The sequence below is a fragment of the Epithele typhae genome (genome assembly GCF_022376455.1).
Source record: "Epithele typhae strain CBS 203.58 chromosome Unknown BXZ73scaffold_5, whole genome shotgun sequence".
In the NCBI taxonomy this organism is placed as follows: domain Eukaryota; kingdom Fungi; phylum Basidiomycota; class Agaricomycetes; order Polyporales; family Epitheliaceae; genus Epithele; species Epithele typhae.
Window position 1 is genome coordinate 1,161,547 of NW_025954196.1, and position 22,599 is coordinate 1,184,145.

Consider the following 22,599-nt stretch of genomic DNA (forward strand, 5'->3'; position numbering starts at 1 on the left):
AAAATCGGGCTCAGTTGAGGCGCAGGAAAAGTAGGGTGCTTTTGGTGCATGTGGTACATGGCGCGTGCAGTAGGGTCATAGCGAAAAATACGGCGACAGCATAAACAGTGATGATACAAAACCTCTACTTCGCCTGCACAGACACAGAACCACATTCGCTCGCATAAGCGACCCGTGAAATGCGTACAGACAACAGCAAGACGCACCAAGATGATACCATCGAACCGCTGCTTGAACCACGCCATCGAGTCCTCTTTCCGGATCTTGTGCTGGAAGCCCACCCGCGCCTTCTTCTGCTTCCTCCGTGCGACGCGCGCCCCCGGGCGGCCCATGACGATGTAGAAGTCCATGCCGAAGATACCGATCGTGGGGTCGTAGCGGGCGCCCAGGTCGATGTGCTCCTGGATGCCGAAGCCAAAGTTGCCGGTCTCGGAGAAGTTGCCGCGCTTGAGCTCGTACTCCTTCACCTTGAGGCCGCGCTCGAGGATCTCCTCGGCCTTGGGCCGCGGATGGTGACGTGGACGGCGATCTTCTCGTTGCGGCGGATGGAGAACTGCCGGACGGTGTAGCGCGCCTTGGAGGTAACCGGTGTCTGGCCGGTGAGCTGCTCGAGGACCTTGGACGCCCGCGTCAGACGATCGCCGGATTCGCCGACGGAGATGTCTGGGGAGGGTGCAAGGGGAGGGGGACGTTGAGGACGACGGGCGGGGCGCAGAGAGGGGGTGATGGACGCACTAATAACGAGCTTGTCGATGCGAAGCTCCTTCATGGGGTTCGTGGGGGTCGTCTTTTCGGCCTGTGGCACAACGGCAGAAGGTCAGCACGCAGGCGTTACGACCCCAAGGGCAGCATACGCACCATCTTGAAAGCAGCGGAGTCTTGTCGCTGTCGGCTGGGTCGGTGTCGTCGATGGTGCCTTCGTCCACGCTGTGTGCGGCTGGGCGTGGGCAGGTGGCTTGGGAACTGCTGTACAGTACCCACCGGCAATTGCCGGCGGCCTTGATGCAAGCCCGCGGGCGCTTGAGGAAGTTCGCCCTTCTGCTCCCCAGCTCCGCGGCGAGTCCGTCGGCGCGAACTTACAATAGCTCGCCATTGGCTCCGTTGTTGGTGCGGTGTTATGATTCAGGGTAGCGCAGTCGGTGTACTTCCATAACCGGACTACGGAAGAAATGAGGGGCGGCGGAACTCAGCGGTGCAGTGGAAGACGGTTCGGTCTCGGTATAAGATGTTGGTCGAGAAGAGCGATAATCATTGGATCAGGGTATATAATAATTCGAACCGGTACCCCAGTAGATGTACATAGTACTACCGGCAAACTGAAAGACGCGCGCGGGGCCTGCCTCGGTGCAGTCGGCCACTGGAGCGTATAGCATGAGGGCAAAGCAGAAATCGTGGCGCAGGGGCACGGACATAGAGCTGCAGCGCGTGCGCGCTGAGAAAGGTCGTGCCTTGGAAAGTGAACTGCACACCAACGACGGCGTCGAATACAACAGCTGGCCCGGGTTCACCGGCACCTGTCCACACCGCGGCGCTGTGCTATCCCTGCCCCGAGCAGCCACTGTAGACAGATATGCACGTCGGGATCATTGACGTATTGAAACTGAAGAGCGACAATGTCATTGTCAATGATCCAAGGTAGGGTAGTACGATCGATCCGCTGATCTGTCGCGGAAAGAGGGCGGGGCAGGGGTTGACGTCCGTACCAGTTCCGTGACCAGCGGCAGGGCCCGATGACCCTACAGCGCTCCGGAAATCGGACTGCATCAGCAAAATGGGTGCATGCACGACAGGGCTCTGTAGTACACTGTAGTATGTCAGATAGCGCTATCATTATTTGTAGTTCAGACGAGCAATGATCCGATAGTATCCATGTTTGGTAGATTAACGGCGGCGACGATCAGCATTCATCTGCATCTGTCGGACAAGACACCGTCCGATCGGGCATGGTCAGACGCCAGTGAACGTCAGATCGAATCCCGGTGTGTGTATGATCATTAGCTGGCCTGTATATGATCTAACATTATCTGCGCAGCCGCTATACTACAGTGCATTCTTGACCCGACAAAGACCTATCGAGTGCGATCAGACACAGGTGCTGACGTCCATTATAGACCATATAACGGGTCACCGGATGCCTGGTGCGGTACAATCCACCGAAATCATGCACACACTCATAGCAGGTGTGCAGCACAAACCATTGTATTGCTACTTTATATCGAGTAAGGTACATACTACACATTGAAGAGAGCGACAGGAAAACGTCGGATGTTATGCTGACAATGCGTAGTCGCCATGTCAGCGGGATTGAGACCGACTCTCTGTGTGCTCATACAGCGGCCGGCGGCGGCGTGTCCCTGACATTCTGCCCGAGGACCGGCCGGCGGAGGTTAAGGTCAAGCGCATGAAGCTGGTACGCCGCATGGGTGTGCATCGGGACGCGGGTTCTGTTCTTAGGCACTAAGAGGAGTGTGGCGAAGAAGCTGAAGAAGCTGAACACTTGGCATCAGCGTCGGGGTTTGGGATTCGGCGCGGGAGAGGGAAGACGTACTTCCAGTCTCAGTCAAATCAGCCTCAGGCGCCGAGTAGCGCGGGGACAGTGAGCGCGACATTGAAGTTGATGGTTCAAGCGGGACGCAGTGAGCGCGGGGCGGGCGGAAGAGGAGTGGGATGGTACGTACACTGAGGACCAGCGAAGTCGCTTGCGACATGCCGACGTCGCGCTGCGCTGAGCTGTGTGTGGGCAACGTGCGCGCTCAGCGGGGGCCTCGAACCTGGGGTTATTCCAGTGGACGGCGCAGACGGAGGGGCCGAAGCTGGTTAAGGGACACGGCAACCGAGGGAGCGAGGGAGCGAGGGAGGTGGACGCGTAGGGCGTGGAGGGGTGTATCGGTTGAGCGCGGGGAGATGGACGCGTTGAGTGTGGGGGAGGCGCTCACCTGAGAAGTCGTATTCCACTCCTCATGAACCGGTTTAACACCACTGGCGGTGCCGCACTTGCTGTCTGTCGAAGATTGGCGAAGCAGGGGGAAACATAACGGGGGAAACGAGGTTCGTACTGCTGCAGTGCGGGCCCCAGTGATATAAATGTTCTTGTTAAGCGGAGTTCATGTCGACCAGGATACTGTTGCCAGATGAGCTGCGCTTGAACCGGGTGGCAACGAGGATGTACATCTAGATCACCTTACCCACTGATAGCGACACCGGCCCCCATGAGCCTCTGAGAGCCTCGTCAGCAATAATATCAACTGGCCGACAAATCCAATATCATTGCAGATATGGTGAGGGAGACGATTCCATGAGACATGGAGATCCGAGAATCTGATCAGGGCACGAGTACCGTGGGACAGGAGGTCCGAGGGTGTCGCGGAGAAGAAAGGGAGCGAAGTGGGCGAACACGGAGGGGATGAGAGGAAAGCAAGCAGAGAGAAGGATAAGCACGATGGGAACTTCGGGGATGGTGGGGCGCGAGGCTTGACGGAGAGCGCGTGACACCGGCGCGTTGTGTCGGGGTCCCTCGTGAGTCGGAGATATGGCGTGTTGTGTAGCGGCACCTTGCAGGGCGATTTTCGGGGAGGCGCGACGTAGGTGCGAAGGGCGAGGGTGCAACGAGAGCCGGCGCGCGGGCGTCTGCGATGGTGGCGGGGTCGGGAGTCGAGTCCTGCGGACGCGCGCGTGGATAGAATTGGGAGACTAGTAGTACCAGCGCCCGTACCGAGGATGTTTTGACTACACTCTAGCTCCTTCTTAGCGTGAAGAAACAAGGAATGAGTCTCATCTACCATAGTACAACTGGCTCCCCAGTGCTCTCTCAAAAAATGTCTTACCAGATTATCACCGGTCGAGCAGAGCCCTACACTACGTAAGTCGATCGTGTCCGATCATTGGACCTCCGGACCGACGATGTCTGGCGTCTGCCGAGCTGACATCATCCGCTTTCGCCGGGCGCCACAGCGCTCGATCGGGCACCCCTCGTTTTGCTGATGTGCAGGCCAACGAACGCTCGCCCTCTCTTCTCAGCGAATGTGCTTACAAAGGCGCGCTGGGAGGGTTACTCACCGGGGAGGAATACAGCCGGCCTTCAGCTGAGACGGGTCGGGAATCATCTGCAGACCGATACCGATACGGTCTCAGCACAAACAAGCAAGCAACAAAAGCAAGAAACGCTGGTGAGGATCATTCACCCGGGATTATCGGGTGTTCGCGTTTGCAGGGGTGATAATGAGGTTGCGTATTGAAAGCTGAGCTGCTGACCAGAGGCATCCGCTGTCCGGGTGCGCTGCTGAGGGCTACTCACAAGGCGGGTATACCGCATAGCTTGGTTCGATTTCATCCTCGAGAGCAGAACGTAGACCGAGGACGCTCGCCCTCCCTCTTCAGCGCATTGGACAAGTGCGCTGGTGAGACGTTGCCCACATGGGGAGGTGCCTTGCGTGCGAAATCGACGACCTGACCATCGACACCGGCGGTATGTCATCAGCACAAACGGGCAGACTACAAAGAACAGCTGGTGAGGATCACTCACGCGAAGATAACTCACTTCCGCTTTTGCGTCTACGGGGTCGGGTTGGTCGTTCGAAGCGTGGTATACCTACCGGGTAACGACGCCGGCGGTCTTCTATCAGCATCGACATGCTAGAAAAACCACAAAGAGAACAAGCTGGTGAGGGTTACTCACCACAGGGAAAATACTACGCGAAAGCGAGGTATCGTCTTCAGAGGCGAGCTGCAGGTAAACGGCGACCTCCGTCTCTCAGCATCGACATGCCAGAACAACCGCAAAGAAAACGAGCTGGTGAGGGCCACTCACTTGAAGGTGTGTGTGTGGTTCTCATTTGCGAGAACGAGGATCTGCGGAACCACACCAGCCGCAGCCCGCACTCAGCACATGGAAGCGAAATCACAAAAGAAGAAAGCTGGTGAGGGTTACTCACCAAAGAGTCACGACTCGCGTGCTTTATCGTCTGCAATGATAACCGCGCAGGCGAGCGTCACTGGGCCGGGATTGGGAGCACTCGAGAAGAGATAGGATAGAGGAGAGGAGAGGAGAGGAGAGGAGGAGATCACACGTTCTCAGGATCTGGGGGCGCCAAGGGAGACGGTAGAGACACGTCGGTATCAGAGACAAGAACAAAGGCGTCAGCCGCACCTACTGACAGCCGGTGGAAGAGACTGGCGATGGCGTGCAGCGTACTCCGCGAGAGTGGTGGTGTATGCCACGGAACGAGGGGGAAGCAAAACTCCATGCATACCAGCAGTGCCGTTCGGAGCCTCGGCCGGGGCGACCGTAGAGTGCTCTGTAAATCGGACTGCAGGCCAACGAACGCTCCCCGTCCATTCTCAGCGTATGTGATTACAGAGGCGCGCTGGGAGGTCACTCACCGGGGAGGAATGCTGGGAGTGCAGGTCGGAAGGAAATCGGGGCGCACTAACACCGTGGGCGGCGTCCATTCTCAGCGTATGTGCTTACAGAGGCGCGCTAGGAGAGTTACTCGCCATGGAGGAGCACTGCCTGCCTTGAGCTGAGGATGCGGGTCGGAAGATCGTCTGCAGACCGATGCCGGTACGGGTCTGCCACTCCCAGCACAAACAGGAAAGAGACGAGAAAAGCTGTTAAGGATCACTCACCCGGAGCTATCGCATCTTCGTGTCTGCAAGGGTGACAATGGGGTCACGGGCATACAATAGGCATCCGCCGTCTTGCTGTCCGAGTGTGTTGGCAAGCGCGGGCATACCGCGCGACTTGGATCGATAGCGTTCTCGTTCTCGAAAGTAGAATGCAGGCTGAGGACGCTCGTCCTCCCTCTTCAGCGCATTGGTCAAGTGCGCTGGTGAGACGTTACTCACATTGCGAGGTGCCTTGCGTGCGAAATCGATGACCTGACTATCGAAGGTGGCCCGCTTTCGCTTTCGCATCTGCGGGGTCGGGCTGGTGGTTCGAAGCGTGGTATACCTGCCGGGGAACGACGCCGGCGGTCTTCTATCAGCATCGACATACTAGAAAAACCACAAAGAGAACAAGCTGGTGAGGGTTACTCACCACAAGGAAAATACCACGCGAAAAAGAGGTCTTGCCGCGGCCGGGGTGATCCTAGTAGAGTGCTCTGCAGTCCAACGAACGCTCGCCGTCCATTCTCAGCGGATATGCTTACAGAGGCGCGCTGGGAGGTCACTCACCGGGGACGAATGCTGGGAGTGCAGGTCGGAAGGAAATCGGGGCGCACTAACACCTTGGGCGGCGTCCGTTCTCAGCGTATGTGCTTACAGAGGCGCGCTGGGAGAGTGACTCGCCATGGAGGAGCATATCCTGCCTTGAGTTGAGGATGCGGGTCGGAAGATCATCTGCAGAACGATGCTGATGCGGGTCTGCTCTCAGCACAAACTGGCAAGCGACAGGAAACAAGACAAGCTGGTGAGGATCACTCACGCGACGAAGATAACTCGTTTCCGCTTTTGCGTCTGCGGGGTCGGGCTGGTGGAGCGGCCGGGTAACGACGCCAGCGGTCACCTTCTATCAGCATCGACATACTAGAAAAACCACAAAGAAAACAAGCTGGTGAGGGTTACTCACCACATGGAAAATACCACGCGAAAACGAGGTCTCGTCTTCAGAGGCGAGCTGCGGGCGAACGGCGACCTACGTCTGTCATCAGCACATGCTAGCAAAACCACAAAAAAGAAGCTGGTGAGGATCACTCACCAAACGAAGATAACTCGCTTCCACTTTTGCGTCTGCGGGGTTGGGCTGACAGTGGTCCGAAGCGTGAAATGCCTGCCGGGGAACGACCCCGCAAGTATTTCCTCAGCATCAAGCTAGCTAAGCAAAAACTGGTGAGTGTTACTCACAACAGGTAAAATATCGACGAAACCGAGATCTCGTGTTCAGTGGTGCGCTGCAGGTGAACGGCGACATCCATCTGCTATCAGCACAAGCTAGCAAAACCACAAAAGAAGAGTCAAGCTGGTGAGGGTCACTCACTCGATGGTGTACGTGCGCTTCTGGTTTGCGAAAAAGAGGATCTGCAGACCAACGCGAGCCGCGGTCCGCCCTCAGCACATGCTAGCAAAATCACAAAAGAAGAAAGCTGGTGAGGGTTACTCACCAGATAGTCGCGAGATGCTTGATCGCCTGCGAGAACGACCACGTAGGCGAATGCCGCTGGAGCAAGAGAGAGGAGAGAGGAGAGCCTGGAGAGGGAAGAGGGGAGAGCGAGCTCTGAGGGTCTAGTGGCGACGACGGGCGAGCCTTTATACCCGAGTGAGACGCCAGAGACGCTTTGCTCTCAGCAACAAGAATAGAGGCGTCAGCCGCAGGTGCTGACAGCCGGTGAAAGAGGCTTGCGACAGCGTGCAGCATGCTCCGAGAGAGGTGCGAGGTCTGCCCTCCGCTGAGGGTTGCATCATCAGACGGCCGTTGCGCAGAGGAACATGACGAACCCCCACACTCTACGCGTCCTACGGTTCGTCGAGCTCTGGGGCGATGATCACTCTCATTTCAATGACGCCCGAGCAGGAAGACCTGGGGGATGTCAGCATCGGATGTCCAGGATAGGGAACCAAGTGTGACACTTCCGATACCGAACCAGGCTGGGCTGCGTCTGAACACACATGCTGTCTCCGTACCTTCAAGCAGGGCACCGTGTTGAGTTCCATTTTTCACACATGAAGCTCAAAGCATCGCCCAGAGAAATGTTTTGTGTGTGAAAGTCCACTGAGGAAACGTTGCTGGCACACCGCATGCAGGCGTGTCATCAAGACATGAACGTGAACCAGAGTTTGCATGAAATATCGTCGCATTTCGAAGCACTGTGTATCTATAGCCAAGATGAGGGCTTCGAGGTTTCAATGGAATTCTACGCACCATTTCAGTAGCAAGATCACTGCACTTGCAGATCGTGGGTTGAGCAAAATGACCGAGACTCGTCGCGCGCTTCGGGCGGAGTCGTCAATATGTTCGGGTATATCCGGCCATCTAGCGCTCGGTTCTGATGCTCGCAAGTCTCCTCTTTTCTTGCTAGATTACCACCTCACGCGTCCTGTATGTTTGACATCCCCGCGGTAGGTCTTTTAACGTTTCAATATTCAGTCTCTTCCGTGTGGGTGGAGCTTCACAAGCTTCAAGTGCGTATGGGACATAGAATTCTTTTGAAAAGAGGTGGACTCCATTCACAGTTCGGGATCGTGACGCGTCTAGTACTGTGTCGCTACCCAGTGCCCACAGGTGGACTTGGCGCGGAAGGTGGACTTGGCGCGGAAGGTGGACTTCTTGCGAGCGCGGTGCTGGTCACTGTGGGCATGGTCTTCCACGTCGTTATTTAAACGGAAGTTAGCCGTTCTGTAGCCCTGTGATGTGTCTATGGATCTGTACCAGTACCGTTGTTGCACCAACACCTGCTTGAAACTCCAGTATGTATGTTGCTGAATATTTGGGCGGGAAGGAGTTTATGACGTCACAGCCTTGTCGATTGGCGCTTGAGGCACGATGAATGTCACGTGAGAATACTCATAGCCTGGCGTCTGCGCATGTGTCGTCCACCTCGTTCCCCTCACCGTACACGTTCCCGTCACCAGCAGCTTGCATATTTCCCATCGTTGTTGTGCTCCCTGTGCAAGATGCTTGCACATCACCCTCTCTTCTGCCTTCTGATGCGCCGCATGGGTGGGTTGCCACTGGCGACGTGCAGTCGTGTTCAACCGTGGAGATGGTTAGGGATTGGTGCGTGCCGATAGCCCGGTCGACGAATCTCTACCGCAAGACGCGTACTGAGATATTTCTTCTCTTGGATGCAGTTTTTCTGCATGCACATGACTCTCGTTATCGGCGGAGTATCTAAGCGCAACGGCGACAAGATCTCACGGCACGACACTGCTCCACAGAATCTCGCTCTCGTCCACCCTCCAACTTCCACAAATCCTCTGAAGACTTTTCACGAAGCTGACGACAACTGCAGTGGTGCGTGTGCTTGGTTGCCACCAATCTGTCCACTCCCCATCACTTGCTCGCCTTCATCACCCGACATTCGTCCTATATCACTGCGCTTTCATCGTCGCCAATGAACCTGCCACATGCTGCTCTCCGGGTAGTGGGAAGGCCCCGGTTCGCCCGCGGTATCGTGGAACCCAGTGACCGAGTGTTCGCATGGCCATCATCGGCGCGCTTAGAATCATCTGTTCCGATAGTGCTTGTGCTGCTTCTGGCGGATCAGACGCTGACATGGATGTTCTTGTCGTTCAGGCTCGTCAAGGTTGCGCATATACCCAGCATCCAGAGGGCGGTTCAGCATCCGCTCGTCATTATGCCAGGCACCCGGACCGATACGGCCAGAATCAAATGCAAGCAGCCCAGCTGACATACTCAGCCTGGCATCCTTCGTGCCGTTAGGCGTGCTCGTGACATACAAGCTGCCATAGTGAGCGAAGAGGGCTTAGTCCACGTCGTGGCGAAGGTTCAGGTCCGTGTTCCAGTTTGCCTCACTCATGACATGGGCGCTGCAGACCGCATCTCGAATGCCCTTGACGCTCGTCGAAGCTCATAGGTCCGACATTCGAGCGGCTCGAGGACGACCAATGACGCGGTCTCGTGCCCCGTAGAGCACACGGAAATAGACATACCGTCGACGAACATGACCTGGGACAACGTAGATCGCCTGATTTCCCAGGCAAGTTTCACATGCTACTGCCCGCCCCGGATTCCCTTTGATGTCGATAGTCCCAGAAAGTCACAGGGCGCAAGCGAGATTTGGATCCAACTGGGTGTTGATACGAGTCTTGGAAGGGGTGATCTCTGTTATTGGACGTTATAACAGACCACCGCTGATCCCCCGCAGACAGATTGAGGAGTGCAGACTCGAAACGTCGTGCTGTCCTCGTCTCCTCTCGTGGTCGCTCCGCCCCTCCGTTTGCGAAGACATTGGGCGCTCTCCCGAGACTCCCATGATCGCTGCATGTGGAGAAGAATACGGAGGGGGCGCATCATGTGTCCGAGGAGGAGGCAAAGTTGGTGCGCGATGCCCTTGTCCGCCGCGCTCTCGGCATGTTACGACGATGTGGATGGGGAATGTTCCCTTATGGCGGCCCGCTGTCCGTGTTCGCGTCCTTCTTGCGCGGTGGAAGCTTGGGCGCAAGAGGGCGGGCATCAGGCGGTCCATGCGCTCCTCGCCCCACGTGAGGCTGCGCATGTGGGTGCGCCATGCGCCCGAGCCTGGGGTTTGGACGCGTACTCGGCGCGAGGCCTCGGACGGGTTTGAGGCCAAGCGGTTGTCAGGCGGTTGTTCGGCGCCTCCGGCCGGGGCCCAACCGGGCGCTTCGTTTTCCGCTGTGCGCAGATCAGGCTCGCGATGGCGACGTTCTTCGTTCGGGGGCCGTCGCAGCTGTCTCTCGTCGCGCCAAACTCCGGCGAGCGACGGCGAGTCGATTGTCCCGGATTCGGCGCCGGGGCCACCTCTTCCGTCCACGCGAGCCCGAGGCCGAAACTCGTCCCAGCCAGATCTCGAGCTCCGCGCGACCACCAGCTTCCGCCCTCCCCGCTCGCCAATCCGGGGCAGCTTGCGCGCGTCCTTCATCGTGCGGGTATAAAGCCCCTCCAGCTCTTCCTGAGCCTGCACGCTGTACCTCGCCTCCCCGCTCTTCGCCCCCCCAGCAGCGCAACGGTCCAGCCGGTCCCTACCTCCCCCATTCTCCCCCTCCGGACGCGCCTCCGCCATGCGCTTCTCCGCTTCCCTCGCCCCCTTCCTCGTCCTTGGGCTCGCCGTCCTCGTCGACGCCCTCGGCTCCTCATGCTCCGCCCCCGTTACGAGCGGGACCGCCGCCCCCGGTGATCCCTTCTGGATGTCCCAGATCGCCCACCAAGGCTCCGCGCCCTACGCCCCGGGCGGAAGCAGCTACCAGGTCTTCCGCAATGTCAAGGTCCGTCTTCATTTTCTCTATCCTCGCCCCCCCCACCTGTCTCGCGCTCGGCGACTGTCTCATCTCCGTTCCGCGCCTCCGCCGGTCTCTATACGCGCGAGTTCAATACTATCACCGCGGGGAGCGCACGCACCCACGAGGCTCCCGTGCGACGGTCGCTGACTGCCGTTTTCGCACATATTCCAGGACTTTGGAGCCAAGGGCGACGGCGTCACCGACGACACCAATGCAATCAAGTACGTTCTCCTTCCTCCCCCCCGCGGTTGCGTGATGCTTACAGACTTTGTAGCGCCGCCATCTCGTCCGGCGGTCGTTGCGGTGGTGGGAGCTGCGACCAGTCCTCGTGAGTCGAGACGTTTCTACCACGTCATTTCGCCTTGACTTATTCGATTTTAGCGTGACTCCGGCCACCGTCTACTTCCCCCCAGGGTGAATTCCATCGTTCTTCCAAAGACTCTCGCGATCTGACAGAGCCCTTCAGCACATACCTCGTCTCGTCTCCCGTTGTCTCTTATTACTACACCCAACTTATCGGAGACGCCAAGAACTTGCCCACCATCGCTGCAACCGCTAACTTCGCTGGTATTGCCATCATCGGTAGGTGCTCTTCATCGAGAAGTGCCACTCGTGCCCACTGTGCCTCTACAGACTCCGATCCTGGCTGGTACGTGAACCAAAACAACTTCTACCACACCATCCGCAACTTCAAGCTCGACACCACTCGTATCCCCGCCTCGAGCTCCGGTACCGGTCTCCACTGGCAAGTTTCGCAAGCGACATCTCTTCACAACATCATCTTCCAGATGTCGACTGCAAGTGGCAATGCTCACCAAGGTTCGTGGTCTTCTTTTCGGCGGTAGCGCCGGTTATAACTTCCGGCGTGGCATCGGCTCTGGCTGATTCCCATCCCGTTACGTCTTCCCCTGACAGGTATCTGGATGGAGAATGGGAGGTGAGCACCTGCACAGCTTTGTTCTACCCCGGCCCCGAATGTGGACACGTGCGCTGACCGGATCTCTTCAGCGGCGGCTTCATGGGCGGTAAGTCCGGGTCACGGAGTGTGATCGGCCGAGCGGAGAGGCTAATGCTTCGCTGCAGATCTCGTGTTCAACGGAGGCAAGTTCGGCATGTGGGTCGGCAACCAGCAATTCACAGTCCGCAACATCACTATCAACAACGCTGCCACTGGTGAGTCTCCCCCACATTCCCTTTAGTGGTCCATTATGCTGACTCTGGGCTGATGTTGGTGATAGGTGTAAGCCTTCGCTCTTCGGACGCCGACGTGGACCTCGTCCGCTAACAGTCTCGTACAGGTATACATGAACTGGAACTGGGGATGGACCTTCCAGGGCGTGACCATCAACAACTGCCAGGTCGGCTTTGACTACAACACCGGCGGCACCACCCAGGACCAGCAAGGCGTCGGCGGCGAGTCGATTATCGACGCCGTCGTCACCAACACCCCCATCTTCGTGCGCTCCCTCCAGCCGAGCAACGGCAGCCAGCACGGCGTGCTCGTGCTCAACAACATCCGCCTCAACAACGTCCCCATCGCCGTCGGCGTCAACAACGGCGCTACGCTCGTCGCCGGGGGCACAAAAACCATCGACTCCTGGGTCCAGGGAAACGTGTACAAGGGGACCAGCGCGTCCGGCTCGTTCGTCCAGGCCTCGGTTTCGTCCATCTCGAAGGCGGGCTCGCTCCTCGACTCCGCGGGGCGCATCTTCGGGAAGGGCCACCCGCAGTACGAGGGCTACGCGCCGAGCCAATTTGTGAGCGTGAAGAGCCAGGGCGCGAAGGGCGACGGGAACACGGACGACACCGCGGCGATCCAGGCGGTGTTCGACAAGTTCTCGGGCTGCAAGATCATCTACTTCGACCAGGGCGTGTACGTCGTCACGGGTACCATCACCATCCCCGCGGGCACGCAGGTTGTCGGTGAGGCGTGGGCGACGATCTTGGGCACCGGCAGCGCGTTCACGGACTACAACAACCGTGAGCATCCTGCGTGTGTTGTGAGATGATAGGAAACTCACAAGCACCGTTCACAGCGAAGCCTGTCATTCGCGCGGGCACGGCAGGTTCCACTGGCGTTCTCGAGATCACGGACATGATCTTTTCGACCCGCGGTCCTGCCGCCGGTGCTGTGGTCGTAGAGTGGAACGTCCACGACCCATCCGGCCAGCAGGGTGCCGCCGGTACCTGGGATACGCACATCATCCTCGGTGGCAGTACGTCGTCCCTCGATCTCCCCGCTCTCACTTTTCCCTCACACCCTCAAAACAGGGACCGGCACGAATCTGCAGGCAAGCCAGTGCCCGACGAGCAGTGTGAACTCGAACAGCTGCTTCTCTGCGTTCATGGGGCTTCACATCACATCGTCGGCGAGCGCGTACCTCGAGGGTCTCTGGGTGTGGACCGCGGACCACGACCTCGACTCCGGCCCGCAGATCAACATCTACACCGGCCGCGGGATAATGTCCGAATCTCAGGGCCCGGTCTGGCTGGTCGGCACCGCTAGTGCGTCTCTCCTTCGCTTCTCTTGCATTCGATTCGGTGTTGACGTTCACGGGCATGCAGGCGAACACAACGTCATGTACCAGTATTACCTCGTCGGCGCCGCGAACCACTACATGGGGCTCATCCAGACCGAGACGGTGCGTCCCCGTCACTTTCTCTCGCCGCACCCGTGGGCGGCGCGCTTCCCGCTCTCAGGCGTGCTGACGCCCCGATTCCATGCAGCCGTACTACCAGCCGAACCCAGTGTCGCCCGCGCCCTTCCAGCTGAACTCGGCGTACAAAGACCCGGCAGTGGGCCGAACGCGTCGTGGGGGCTCGTCGTGTCCTCCTCCTCCAACATCCTCGTGTTCGGTGCGTGCTCGCCTTCCCCCGTTCCCCCTCCTCCCACGCTAAAACCCGCTCGCACGGACAGGCGCGGGCCTGTACAGCTTCTTCCAGAACTACAACCAGAACTGCCTAGCCACGTTCAACTGCCAGCAGCAGAACGTGAACATCGACTCGTCGTCCTCCGTCGCGATCTACATGCTCTCCACCGTCTCCGTCGAGTACATGGTCTCCGTGAACGGGCAGGGATCGTGCCGAACGCGGCGAACCGGAACGGGTTCGCGCAGAGCCTCGCGATGTGGACGCACTGAAGCCGCCCAGGAGACTAAAAGCTGGGTGTATGATTGTACGTGTGTACCTTTGTAGCGCTAACGGGGCTGGGGCCCTTTGTACTGTAATTAACGATTATACCCTCGACACGAATTCACGTCGTCTCCGTTACTCTGAGAGAGAGAGAGAAGCGAGTGTCGGTCGAATGCGCCCTATTTCGTCGTCATAGGCCGTAGGCCTGGGATCAACGGGTCTCACAAGCTAACCTGTGACGCTCGCCGTGCTCACTTCGTGTGGTAGGCCTTGCTCCAGGCTCTGCGGGCCCGCTACTACCCGAGGACGGCGAGCCCCCGCGAGAGTAGGCTCGCGCTGTTGTAGCTGGCGTGTTCTCTTTCGCGGACGGAGAGAACGACGAGGAGCGGGGTCTGCTGGAGGGATGTGGTGGATCGCGATAGACGTCTATGATTGCGCGGTATGATACAGGAAGTACATTAGTGCCGCCGGCCCGTGTCGTCTACCGTCACGCCTTCGTCTTCAAGAACTGCTCCGAGAACGGGTACGTGGTGTAGCCTTCCGCGCTCTTCGCGGTGTAAAAGCTGCCGTAGTCCGGCGGGTTGAGGGGCACGTCTTCCTTCAGGCGGAACGGCAGGTCGGGCTGAAAGCGAGAAACGACGTCAGCCTCTCCGTGCCCAGGCCGAAACAAGATCAAGCAGCACTCACGTTCGCGAGGAAGGCGCGCGCGTAGCCGACGATCTGCCCCGTCTTCTCCGCGGTCTCGATCCCCTTCGCGCGGTCGTACCCGCCGGTGGTGATGAGCGGGCGCGGTGCCCAGAGGTCGTACACGAAGTTCGCCTGCGCCGGGTCCTCGGGGCCCTGCATGCCCGCGGCGCCGAGGTCCGCGAGGTGGAGGTACGCGAGCGCGGGGAACCGCTCCTTGAGGCGCTCGACGACGTACGCGAACTGCGGGACGGGGTCCGCCATGCGCATGTCCTGGTAGAGCGACCAGGGCGAGAGGCGGAGCGCGGCGCGCTCCTGGCCGACGGCGGCGACGACGGCGTCCATCGCCTCGAGCACGAAGCGCGCGCGGTTCGCGACCGAGCCGCCGTACGCGTCCGTGCGCGTGTTCGAGACGTCCTGGAGGAACTGGTCGGGGAGGTAGCCGTTCGCGCCGTGGAGCTCGACGCCGTCGAAGCCGGCGCGCTCGACCGCGTCTTTGGCGGCCTGGCCGTACCAGTCGACGTACTCCTTGATTTCTGTAAGCGGGAGGACGCGTGAGTGGCAAGCTAAGGGGGGGGCGGAAGGAGAGCGGAAGGCGCGACGCACCAGGGATGGTCAGCGGGCGGGGCTTCCAGTCGGGGAACTCCTTGAGGCCGATGTCGGAGGCGGAGACGTAGGGGTAGTCGGGGAACTCCTTGTTGAAGAGAGGCGGGCGGGCGGCGCGGCCGAGCGCCCAGAGCTGGAGGTAGATGAACGAGCCCTGCACGTGCACGGCGTCGGTGACCTGGGGAGGGGCGGGTGAGCAGGGCGAGGAGACGAGGGACACGAATACCGACCTTCTTCCAGGCGGCGATCTGGGCATCGGTCCAGACGCCGGGCGCGTTGGGCTGGCCAGATGCCTGACCGGAGATGAAGGTGCCCTCGGTGATGAGGAGGGTGCCGGGGACAGAGGCGCGCTGCTTGTAGAACTCGGTGATCATGTCGGTGGGGACGTGGGCGTCGTCGGCGCGGTAGCGCGTCATGGGGGCCATGACGACACGGTGAGCGAGGTTCATGGTGCCAACCTTGAGGGGCTGGAAGAGGGCGGGGATGGACATGTTGGTGGAAGAGCGGGTGGGTGGTTGGAGAGGACGGAGGAGATAAAGAGGATGGGATCGAGAGGAGGCTTATATACAGTGCTGTCAACGCTCGATCTGGGTGACATGGCGCGTTGCCAGAGGAGGAAATGGCTGTCTGGCGCTGTGTCCGGCAACGCTTGTAAACCCGCTTCGTAACCCGAGTGAACAGGCGGAGGGAGGACAAGCTGGGTGGGCCCTCGCTGTGTCAGACGAAGCGATCCAAGACGCGCACGATTCCCTCCCGGAGCGGTTTCTGCTCACGCCAAGGCATCGGACACACTCCCCATTGGCCCTCATCGCGCGTCTATCTCGGCCCTTGTCATCCCAACCAGCTCAGCTGACACAACTGCATCGGATCGATTTCCCCCCATCACATCAGCATTACTTGCGGTTCGATTTGCTTCTGGAGTCGAACCTGACAGAAGATTCCTCTGCACTCGTCTGTTCCACCACGAACGAATCCCGGCTCTCCCACATAGGAAATTTGAGCAACCCCTCGGGATCATTTACTTCGACGCTCGCAGCCACGTGCAGGAAGTTGTGTCTTTGGAGCCAATGGACGTATCCCCCGAACGTGTTCTGCGTACACATGGTGTGTTCCAATTTGCTTTCCTCTGCGAGGCGACACGACCCGCGTCACACAAGACTGATCTGCCGACTCAGAACCACCATTTTGCGGTGAGAACCCGGGCAGCGTGGTGTATTTGTTATGAAGCAGTCGCTGCCTTCAGCTCGCTCAGAGCGATGACACAACGCCCGTCAAGAGATCATTCCGTGCGGTCGGACGCACTATCCGCCCCGGCGCTGCGCTGCGCACTGTCCATTGAGATCAGATGCAACTGTGCTTCTGACAGCCTCAGACCTCCATGCGGCGCATCCGACTGGCAGCCTATATCTCAAAGGTGAGTCTGCCGACACCGATGTCTTGTCGGCCGAGTAGTTTATGTGCTGCCTGTACAGCATTATGTGCGTGCTTACGGTGAATGCAGTGCATTTCCGGACGTCTTGCCAGTCAAGATCTCGAACGCGCTATTTTCCCCACCAACGCTGAGGAGGGCACTAGTGCGCAAGTGAGTACGCCACACGTCAAACGCACCTGAAATTTCCAACCCTTGACGTGTTCTTATGGCTGCGCGTTTCCTGAAGTGGATGTGTGGACTCACGGAGTATGTTTCCGATTCTCCCTATCTGGTGTTGGGTTATGAATGAACGCTTCCGCTCCGATTCATATGCTGTGCATACGGTGACCGTGGGTGCTCAGCGCTCAGCCTTCAAATGAAAAGTTATGGTTTGTTCTAGCGTTGCATACCGTTCAACAGTAGGCCCTCACCCGATCGCTTTTCAAGCCACTCGGTTCTCTGTGACGCACTGGGATAGCACCGACGCGATTCTGGTTCTGAACCAGGTGCGTCGTTCAGGCGATTCCGGTCCCTGCAGCCGACTTATGCAACAGATCTGGTTTCTTATATCTGTATTTCTCCCAGTGTTTCTCGACGCGATCTTCGTATTCGAAGTCGGGGTCACTGCAGTTCCCGGTGAGCGGACAACTTGGCGCCCATGCCTGCGGGCGGTTGCGCCACCCCGCCTACCTCCAACCGACTCCCGACTCCCGACTCCCGACTCCCGAGCCCCTTTTGGATGGAGTTCCGAGTCAAGCACCCTGCTCAAATTAATTATTGACCACTCTCAGGCAAACGCCCAGCAACTCAGAGCTCACTTAACTTCGTGGCTGCGGCCTTGGGACAAAGTGGCGGCGACCGCATCACGGACTACGTTCACTACTGCGCATGCACAGGCCCGAACGTGCTACCCGAAGTGGTTGTGGCTGACCCGCGACCGCGAACAAAGCGAAATGCGGGTGGCACAATCGCGGCCCGGGGTGCATAAGTAACGCCCACGCGGGCGCTCCGCTCCCACCTCATCCTTCCTCCTCCTCCACCACCTTCCCCCGCTCTGCTCCCTACTCCCATGCCCCCGTGCTTCAAGAACCACTGTTTTCGCAGTTCATTTGTTTCTATTACCCTCAAGCGCAATCACAAGCGCAAGACCTTCAAGTCTCAAGCTCTCAAGATCGTCTTCGATACTGGGTGGTTGGGGTGGTTGGACTCGGTCTGTGCGTCTCGCTGGCTTCTCTGCTTCCGTGACTTGCTCTGCGCTACTGCTATTGGTATTTGGGACTCGTTCTTGCCTGCGTCTGTCTGGCTGGTCTCTCGTCTAGGCGGCACTAGCAGCCCAGGAAGCTCTGCGGGTGGTCAAGGCTCAACGTTCGACTTCGAGGTCCTAGACGATAATCAAGACGCAGCACTGGTGTTCTGCATCTCTGGGGTATCACTGGTGTGTGCTGCGCTTCTCTCTGTGCTTTCTTCTGGCTCGCCACTACGGCGGCACGCAACACGGGTGGTCAAACATCAACATCGTAACTCACGTGCTCTCTTGGTTCAAGACCGCCACCGGTCTTTCGTCTTCGTCTGTGTCTATGCGGCTTGTTCTCGCCCTTGACGTCTTCTCTTTGGCGGCTTGGACCTCTTGTGCTGTTCGCCGCCACATCTATCACGTGAAGACTCTCGCAGGCGGCTGACCACTCGCCACCGGCAAGGCGACATCCTTCCTCGCTCGCGACCTCTTCCCTCAAGACATGGGCCATCTCCGACGGTACTGTCTTACGGGATCACTCTGTTTGGACTCTTCTGGTGGCGCTCTGGGGCGACTGCTGTTGTTCAAGATACTTCCGGGCGTTGACGCTCTGGTCTCCGCTTCAAGAATCGTCTCTCGCTTTCTCGGCCTGCGGGATTAATCTGCGTCTCACTCGGTCGTTTCAAGAACGACTCTGTGCTTCTGGTAACGCTCTGTCACCATCCGACTATCTTCGTCCTCTTCTCGGCCCTTCGCGTCTCTCTCGCCCAGTGTCAAGCCACCATCGAACGCACACCGCCCTCCAAGCACCCTCTCCGTCGCCCTGTCGCCCGCTTCGTGCTCGCCTCGGCATCGTTTTTCTTCTCGAACCCTGGGTTCCCAGCCGCTCAGTGTGATGTGTTCGTCAAGTCCTCGACGTCTCGGGTCTCCGCCTCCGGTTCGCTCGCCCCGATTCCTCGTGCTTCGACGTTCTGGACGCCCGCGGGGCATGCAAGTTCTCGGCTCTTCGCCCCTCGGTTCTGCACCAAGCTCGCCTCGTCGACCCCGGCTCGGCTCGGCATGTTCGGGCTCTGGCCCCTCCGCGCGCAAGACACCGCAAGACACGACATAGGTAAGTCCCGAGGGAGGGCGGGCCTCGGCCCGTCCTGGCGCAGACCTCTTCGTGGTCCTCGGGACGAGTACCTCCGTCGACACCGACATCGGCGTCGGCGGAGGGAAACCAGCATGCGCCGAATTTCTCCTCTCACCGACACCGACCGCTGACCGCACAGAGGTTGAACGTTTGAACGTGCGAACGGGGCCACGCTGCGTGACTCCTCCAGAACCGGAGACCGTAGTAGTTGCGTTCCGTGTCATGTACCGTACACTCTCCAACGAAAGTCCATGTGTGATATCTGCCATCTCCACCCCGGCCGTCCACTAGTACGCAGCCTCGTCCGCGACGACGTGCTCGTCCACGCGCGCCTCGAGCCCCACCGCGAGCCCACCTCGGCCAGCACGCTCCGCACCCCCCGCGCGACCACCGCGTCCATCTCGCGCTCGCCCTTGACGAGCAGCATCCCCGCGAACCCGAGCGCGTTCACGGGGAGCGCGTCGCCACCAGGCGCGAGCGCGAGCGCGGCGCACTCGCGCGCGCGCGGCACGCAGTGCACGTGCTCGAGCGTGAGCAGCACGTTGTACGACGGCGGGCCGCGCGGGTGCGCGGGCGCGTGGCGCACGGTCTGGATCGCGAGGTCGAGCACGGCCATGGACGCCGCGGCGAGCGCGGGCTCGAGCGCTTCCGGCGCGGCGCGCGGGAGGGAGGCGGGCAGGCGGCGGACGTGGTTCGCGTATGGGAGCGGGAGGCTGAAGGGCTGGTCTGTGCGCGCGGGCGGGGGTGAGCGGAGATAGAGGGCGGAGCGTGGAGGACAGGTACGGACCTTCGCGGTCGGTTTTGGCTTCGCGCGCGAGCTTCTCGACGGGCGGGCCGTCGGGGTCGTCGAGGGGGAGGATCTGGACGTGCTTGTGGGGCTGGCTCGCGCCGCTCAGGTCGCCGCCTGTGCCACGGTCCCAGCATCTGGTCAGCGCCGCGCGAATGGGGGGAGAAGGAGACGCACAGTTGTAGAACGCGAAGAAGGTGCGGCCCGCCTTCTTGGCGGCGACGAGGAAGAGGTAGACTTGGACGAGGTCCGCGGGGAACAGCGGCGCGGTCTGCGACTGGAACTCTGGCCCCGCGCGCGCTCGGTCAGCCCCGCACCGTCCTCACGCGCACATACACCTACGCGCGCATACACACGGCGCACCTTTGGTCACGATGAGGAAGTGGTGGGGTACGACGGAGTACTTGTTGAACTGCCCGCGCCCGCGTCAGCCCGTGGTCTCGAAGCCTCGGAGACCAAAGGAGGGAGAAGACTGACCAAGACGACGTACTCGCGGCCCTCGAACTCGTCCTTGACCTCGCCCAGGAAGAGGCCCGGGGTGTACGGGGGCGCGAACGGGTCTTGCGGCGCCTTGGCCGGGCTCGCGTCCTCGACCGCGTCGAACTCGGGTGCGGGTGCGGCCGGCTTTTTCTGCAGCGCGGGGCACAGCCGGATCTCGAACTGCACGCACGGACGTCAGCGGGGCGTATAGAGCGTGAGGGCGGGCGGGTGAACGCAGGGACGACGGGGCGGGGCGGCGAAGAGGGAGGGGATCCAGACGGCGCGGAGGACTCACGTCGATCCCGTCCTCGGCGTGGGTGTGCACGGTGGAGGGGAAGAAGTGGAGGTCGCCCGCCGCCCGCGCGGCCTCGAAGCTCGCGGGGAGCTTGGCGATGATCTCGTCGTGCACGCCCATCGATCGTCCGCGTCCGTCGTCGGTGTTCGCGTTCGCGCGGTGAGTGTCTGTATGCGCCGCGGGGGAGCGGGGGATCCGAGTGCGCGAGGGAGGGGAGCGGTGTGGAGAGAGGAAGAGCGAAAGCCACAGCGGGCGTATGCGAAGCCTCCCCGACGGCCACTCCGGCCTGGGAGACCGGACGGCCGATGCCCACGGCCCAGCCGGACAATCGCCTCGCCTCGCTCGTGCCGCCGTCGACGCAGAGCCCAGACCCGGAGCGAGTCGAGTTGGGCGGATTGTGTGCGGGCGGCGGCGTGCCCAATGGACGGGATGGGAGTGGACAGAACAAAATAGCTGAGCGTTCAACGTCACAAAGTTATACTGAACTCGTCCGTCCATCCGCGGGGATGCGACATCCTCAATGGAAAATCGTTGCCAACAGGAAGCCACAGACCGCAGGCCACAGACAACGGGCGGCCGGGAAATTCCAGACATGGCATAGCACACTCCACCGCAGGTCTCCAACGATCAAAGGGCGTGAAGCCGACCGCAGAGGGCCGCGGTCGTGTATTTCAGGCAGCAAAGCGGCGTGCGGGGCCCAAGAGATGGTACGGGCGGAAGTACTTGCGGCGCGTTGGATTCCAAAATACAACAGAAAAAACGACGATAGCGACTGCGGCGTAGAGGGGCAGAGGGCTCGCGGAAGTGTCCGTTCGAGAGCACTGTGACTGGGCGCGGTACTCGTATCACACTCTTCTGGGGGCGTGGGCTCGCGCGCATGCACGCGGCCGGCGGACGGGGGGAGGAGGGGTGTAACGACTGGGCATGGATGGTGCAAAAGAAGGGGGGAATAAAGAATGACAAACAGGAGATCGGGCTGAAGGACCGCGGAGGGAGGGAGGAACGCGGGGGCTAGGCTGGACCCAGTCCGCCTGCCCGGATAGTCTGCATTTCTCCCGTACCACAAACCAGGAGCTGTGTGAAGCTCAGGCCTTTCCACCACGCCCCTTGTTGCCCTTTGCTTCAGGCATGACCTCTCCACTCAACTGCGCGCGAGTGTAGCAGAGCGCGCCGATGAAGGAGTATAACGCCCCGTTGATTCCCTAGCACCGCGCGAGCTCAGCGGACGCGTTCGATCAAAAGTGAAAGTGGGACGCACCTGATAAAACAACATCCCGAGGAAGGTCTGCAACAACAACAAAACGATCCGAATGGGGAAGCTCCGATGGATGGAAGAGTCCTTCAAGAATGGCAGCGGTCGTTCAAGAGAAAGGATGACGAACGCCAGCACGAAGGAGAGGAGCTGGACGACGGGAGCCTTGACGATGATCGAGATAAAGATGCTGTCGCTCGCGGCGGGCCTAGGGCGGGCCGTGCTCAGTTCTCGAGTCCGCCGAGGCCGGAGGAAAGCACAAGAGCAAGAGACTCACTGAATACCACCCGGGGCACGAACGATACCGTGAAGGAAGTCCCAGAAGAACTTGCGGTAGTAGATGCCCCAAAACGCGGCCCACATCGCATCTGGTTTGGGCGTCGGGTGGATTAGCGGGCGCTTGCGGAAGGGAGAGCAGAAAGGACTCACAGCAGTTGGCGGCGATGGAGACGAAGCGAGCGTATTCGTGCCAAACGAGGTTTCCCATTTCGTCGAGGGGAAGGAGTGTGTCGGAAGGAAGGTTGCTGGAGGAGCAGAAACTTGGACCGGAGTTGGTCTGGTCAGGGAAACGGGCGAGGCGAGCGCTGCTCTGTTCTGGGAAGGGAGGAGAACGAGATGCAAGGACGGGGGCAGAAACAGGCGGAGGCCGGGTCCAGCGAGCGCAGCTCG

General features: G+C 59.9%; 6 protein-coding genes across 6 annotated transcripts; 2 read left to right on the forward strand and 4 right to left on the reverse strand.

Moving 5' to 3' along the window:
* Window positions 1-124: 124 nt before the first annotated feature.
* BXZ73DRAFT_97915 (60S ribosomal protein L11) lies at window positions 125-1,093 on the reverse strand (the record flags this gene model as incomplete). Its single annotated transcript, XM_048027534.1, has 6 exons — window positions 125-133; window positions 207-497; window positions 563-663; window positions 736-796; window positions 855-937; window positions 1,081-1,093. 6 exons carry the CDS (start codon window positions 1,091-1,093, stop codon window positions 125-127), a joined length of 558 nt encoding a protein of 185 aa, XP_047881762.1.
* A 4,392-nt stretch (window positions 1,094-5,485) lies between these two features.
* On the reverse strand, window positions 5,486-6,914 carry BXZ73DRAFT_74750 (uncharacterized protein; the record flags this gene model as incomplete). The annotated part of the gene is made up of 10 exons (XM_048022087.1): window positions 5,486-5,574; window positions 5,626-5,648; window positions 5,681-5,802; window positions 5,845-5,994; window positions 6,175-6,186; window positions 6,263-6,339; window positions 6,425-6,525; window positions 6,569-6,634; window positions 6,698-6,769; window positions 6,844-6,914. 10 exons carry the CDS (start codon window positions 6,912-6,914, stop codon window positions 5,486-5,488), a joined length of 783 nt encoding a protein of 260 aa, XP_047881763.1.
* A 3,784-nt stretch (window positions 6,915-10,698) lies between these two features.
* BXZ73DRAFT_97916 (beta-1,3-glucanase) lies at window positions 10,699-14,057 on the forward strand (the record flags this gene model as incomplete). The annotated part of the gene is made up of 18 exons (XM_048027535.1): window positions 10,699-10,902; window positions 11,089-11,138; window positions 11,192-11,245; window positions 11,299-11,331; window positions 11,384-11,499; window positions 11,551-11,736; window positions 11,833-11,854; window positions 11,926-11,942; window positions 12,001-12,090; window positions 12,156-12,184; window positions 12,216-12,897; window positions 12,954-13,133; window positions 13,189-13,422; window positions 13,483-13,559; window positions 13,645-13,667; window positions 13,706-13,773; window positions 13,835-13,980; window positions 14,034-14,057. 18 exons carry the CDS (start codon window positions 10,699-10,701, stop codon window positions 14,055-14,057), a joined length of 2,235 nt encoding a protein of 744 aa, XP_047881764.1.
* A 479-nt stretch (window positions 14,058-14,536) lies between these two features.
* BXZ73DRAFT_41204 (NADH:flavin oxidoreductase/NADH oxidase) lies at window positions 14,537-15,830 on the reverse strand (the record flags this gene model as incomplete). The annotated part of the gene is made up of 4 exons (XM_048018732.1): window positions 14,537-14,671; window positions 14,737-15,269; window positions 15,340-15,517; window positions 15,570-15,830. The coding sequence occupies 4 exons, from the start codon at window positions 15,828-15,830 to the stop codon at window positions 14,537-14,539; spliced, it is 1,107 nt and encodes a 368-aa protein (XP_047881765.1).
* Window positions 15,831-16,717: 887 nt separating this feature from the next.
* On the forward strand, window positions 16,718-18,429 carry BXZ73DRAFT_74753 (uncharacterized protein; the record flags this gene model as incomplete). Its single annotated transcript, XM_048022088.1, has 9 exons — window positions 16,718-16,753; window positions 16,792-16,817; window positions 16,841-16,921; window positions 17,151-17,256; window positions 17,336-17,386; window positions 17,647-17,738; window positions 17,855-17,964; window positions 18,070-18,185; window positions 18,295-18,429. The coding sequence occupies 9 exons, from the start codon at window positions 16,718-16,720 to the stop codon at window positions 18,427-18,429; spliced, it is 753 nt and encodes a 250-aa protein (XP_047881766.1).
* A 442-nt stretch (window positions 18,430-18,871) lies between these two features.
* Window positions 18,872-22,417, reverse strand: BXZ73DRAFT_88058 (uncharacterized protein; the record flags this gene model as incomplete). Its single annotated transcript, XM_048024817.1, has 10 exons — window positions 18,872-19,054; window positions 19,472-19,842; window positions 19,904-20,020; window positions 20,081-20,188; window positions 20,267-20,315; window positions 20,381-20,563; window positions 20,679-20,768; window positions 21,937-22,138; window positions 22,208-22,298; window positions 22,360-22,417. The coding sequence occupies 10 exons, from the start codon at window positions 22,415-22,417 to the stop codon at window positions 18,872-18,874; spliced, it is 1,452 nt and encodes a 483-aa protein (XP_047881767.1).
* Window positions 22,418-22,599: the final 182 nt, after the last annotated feature.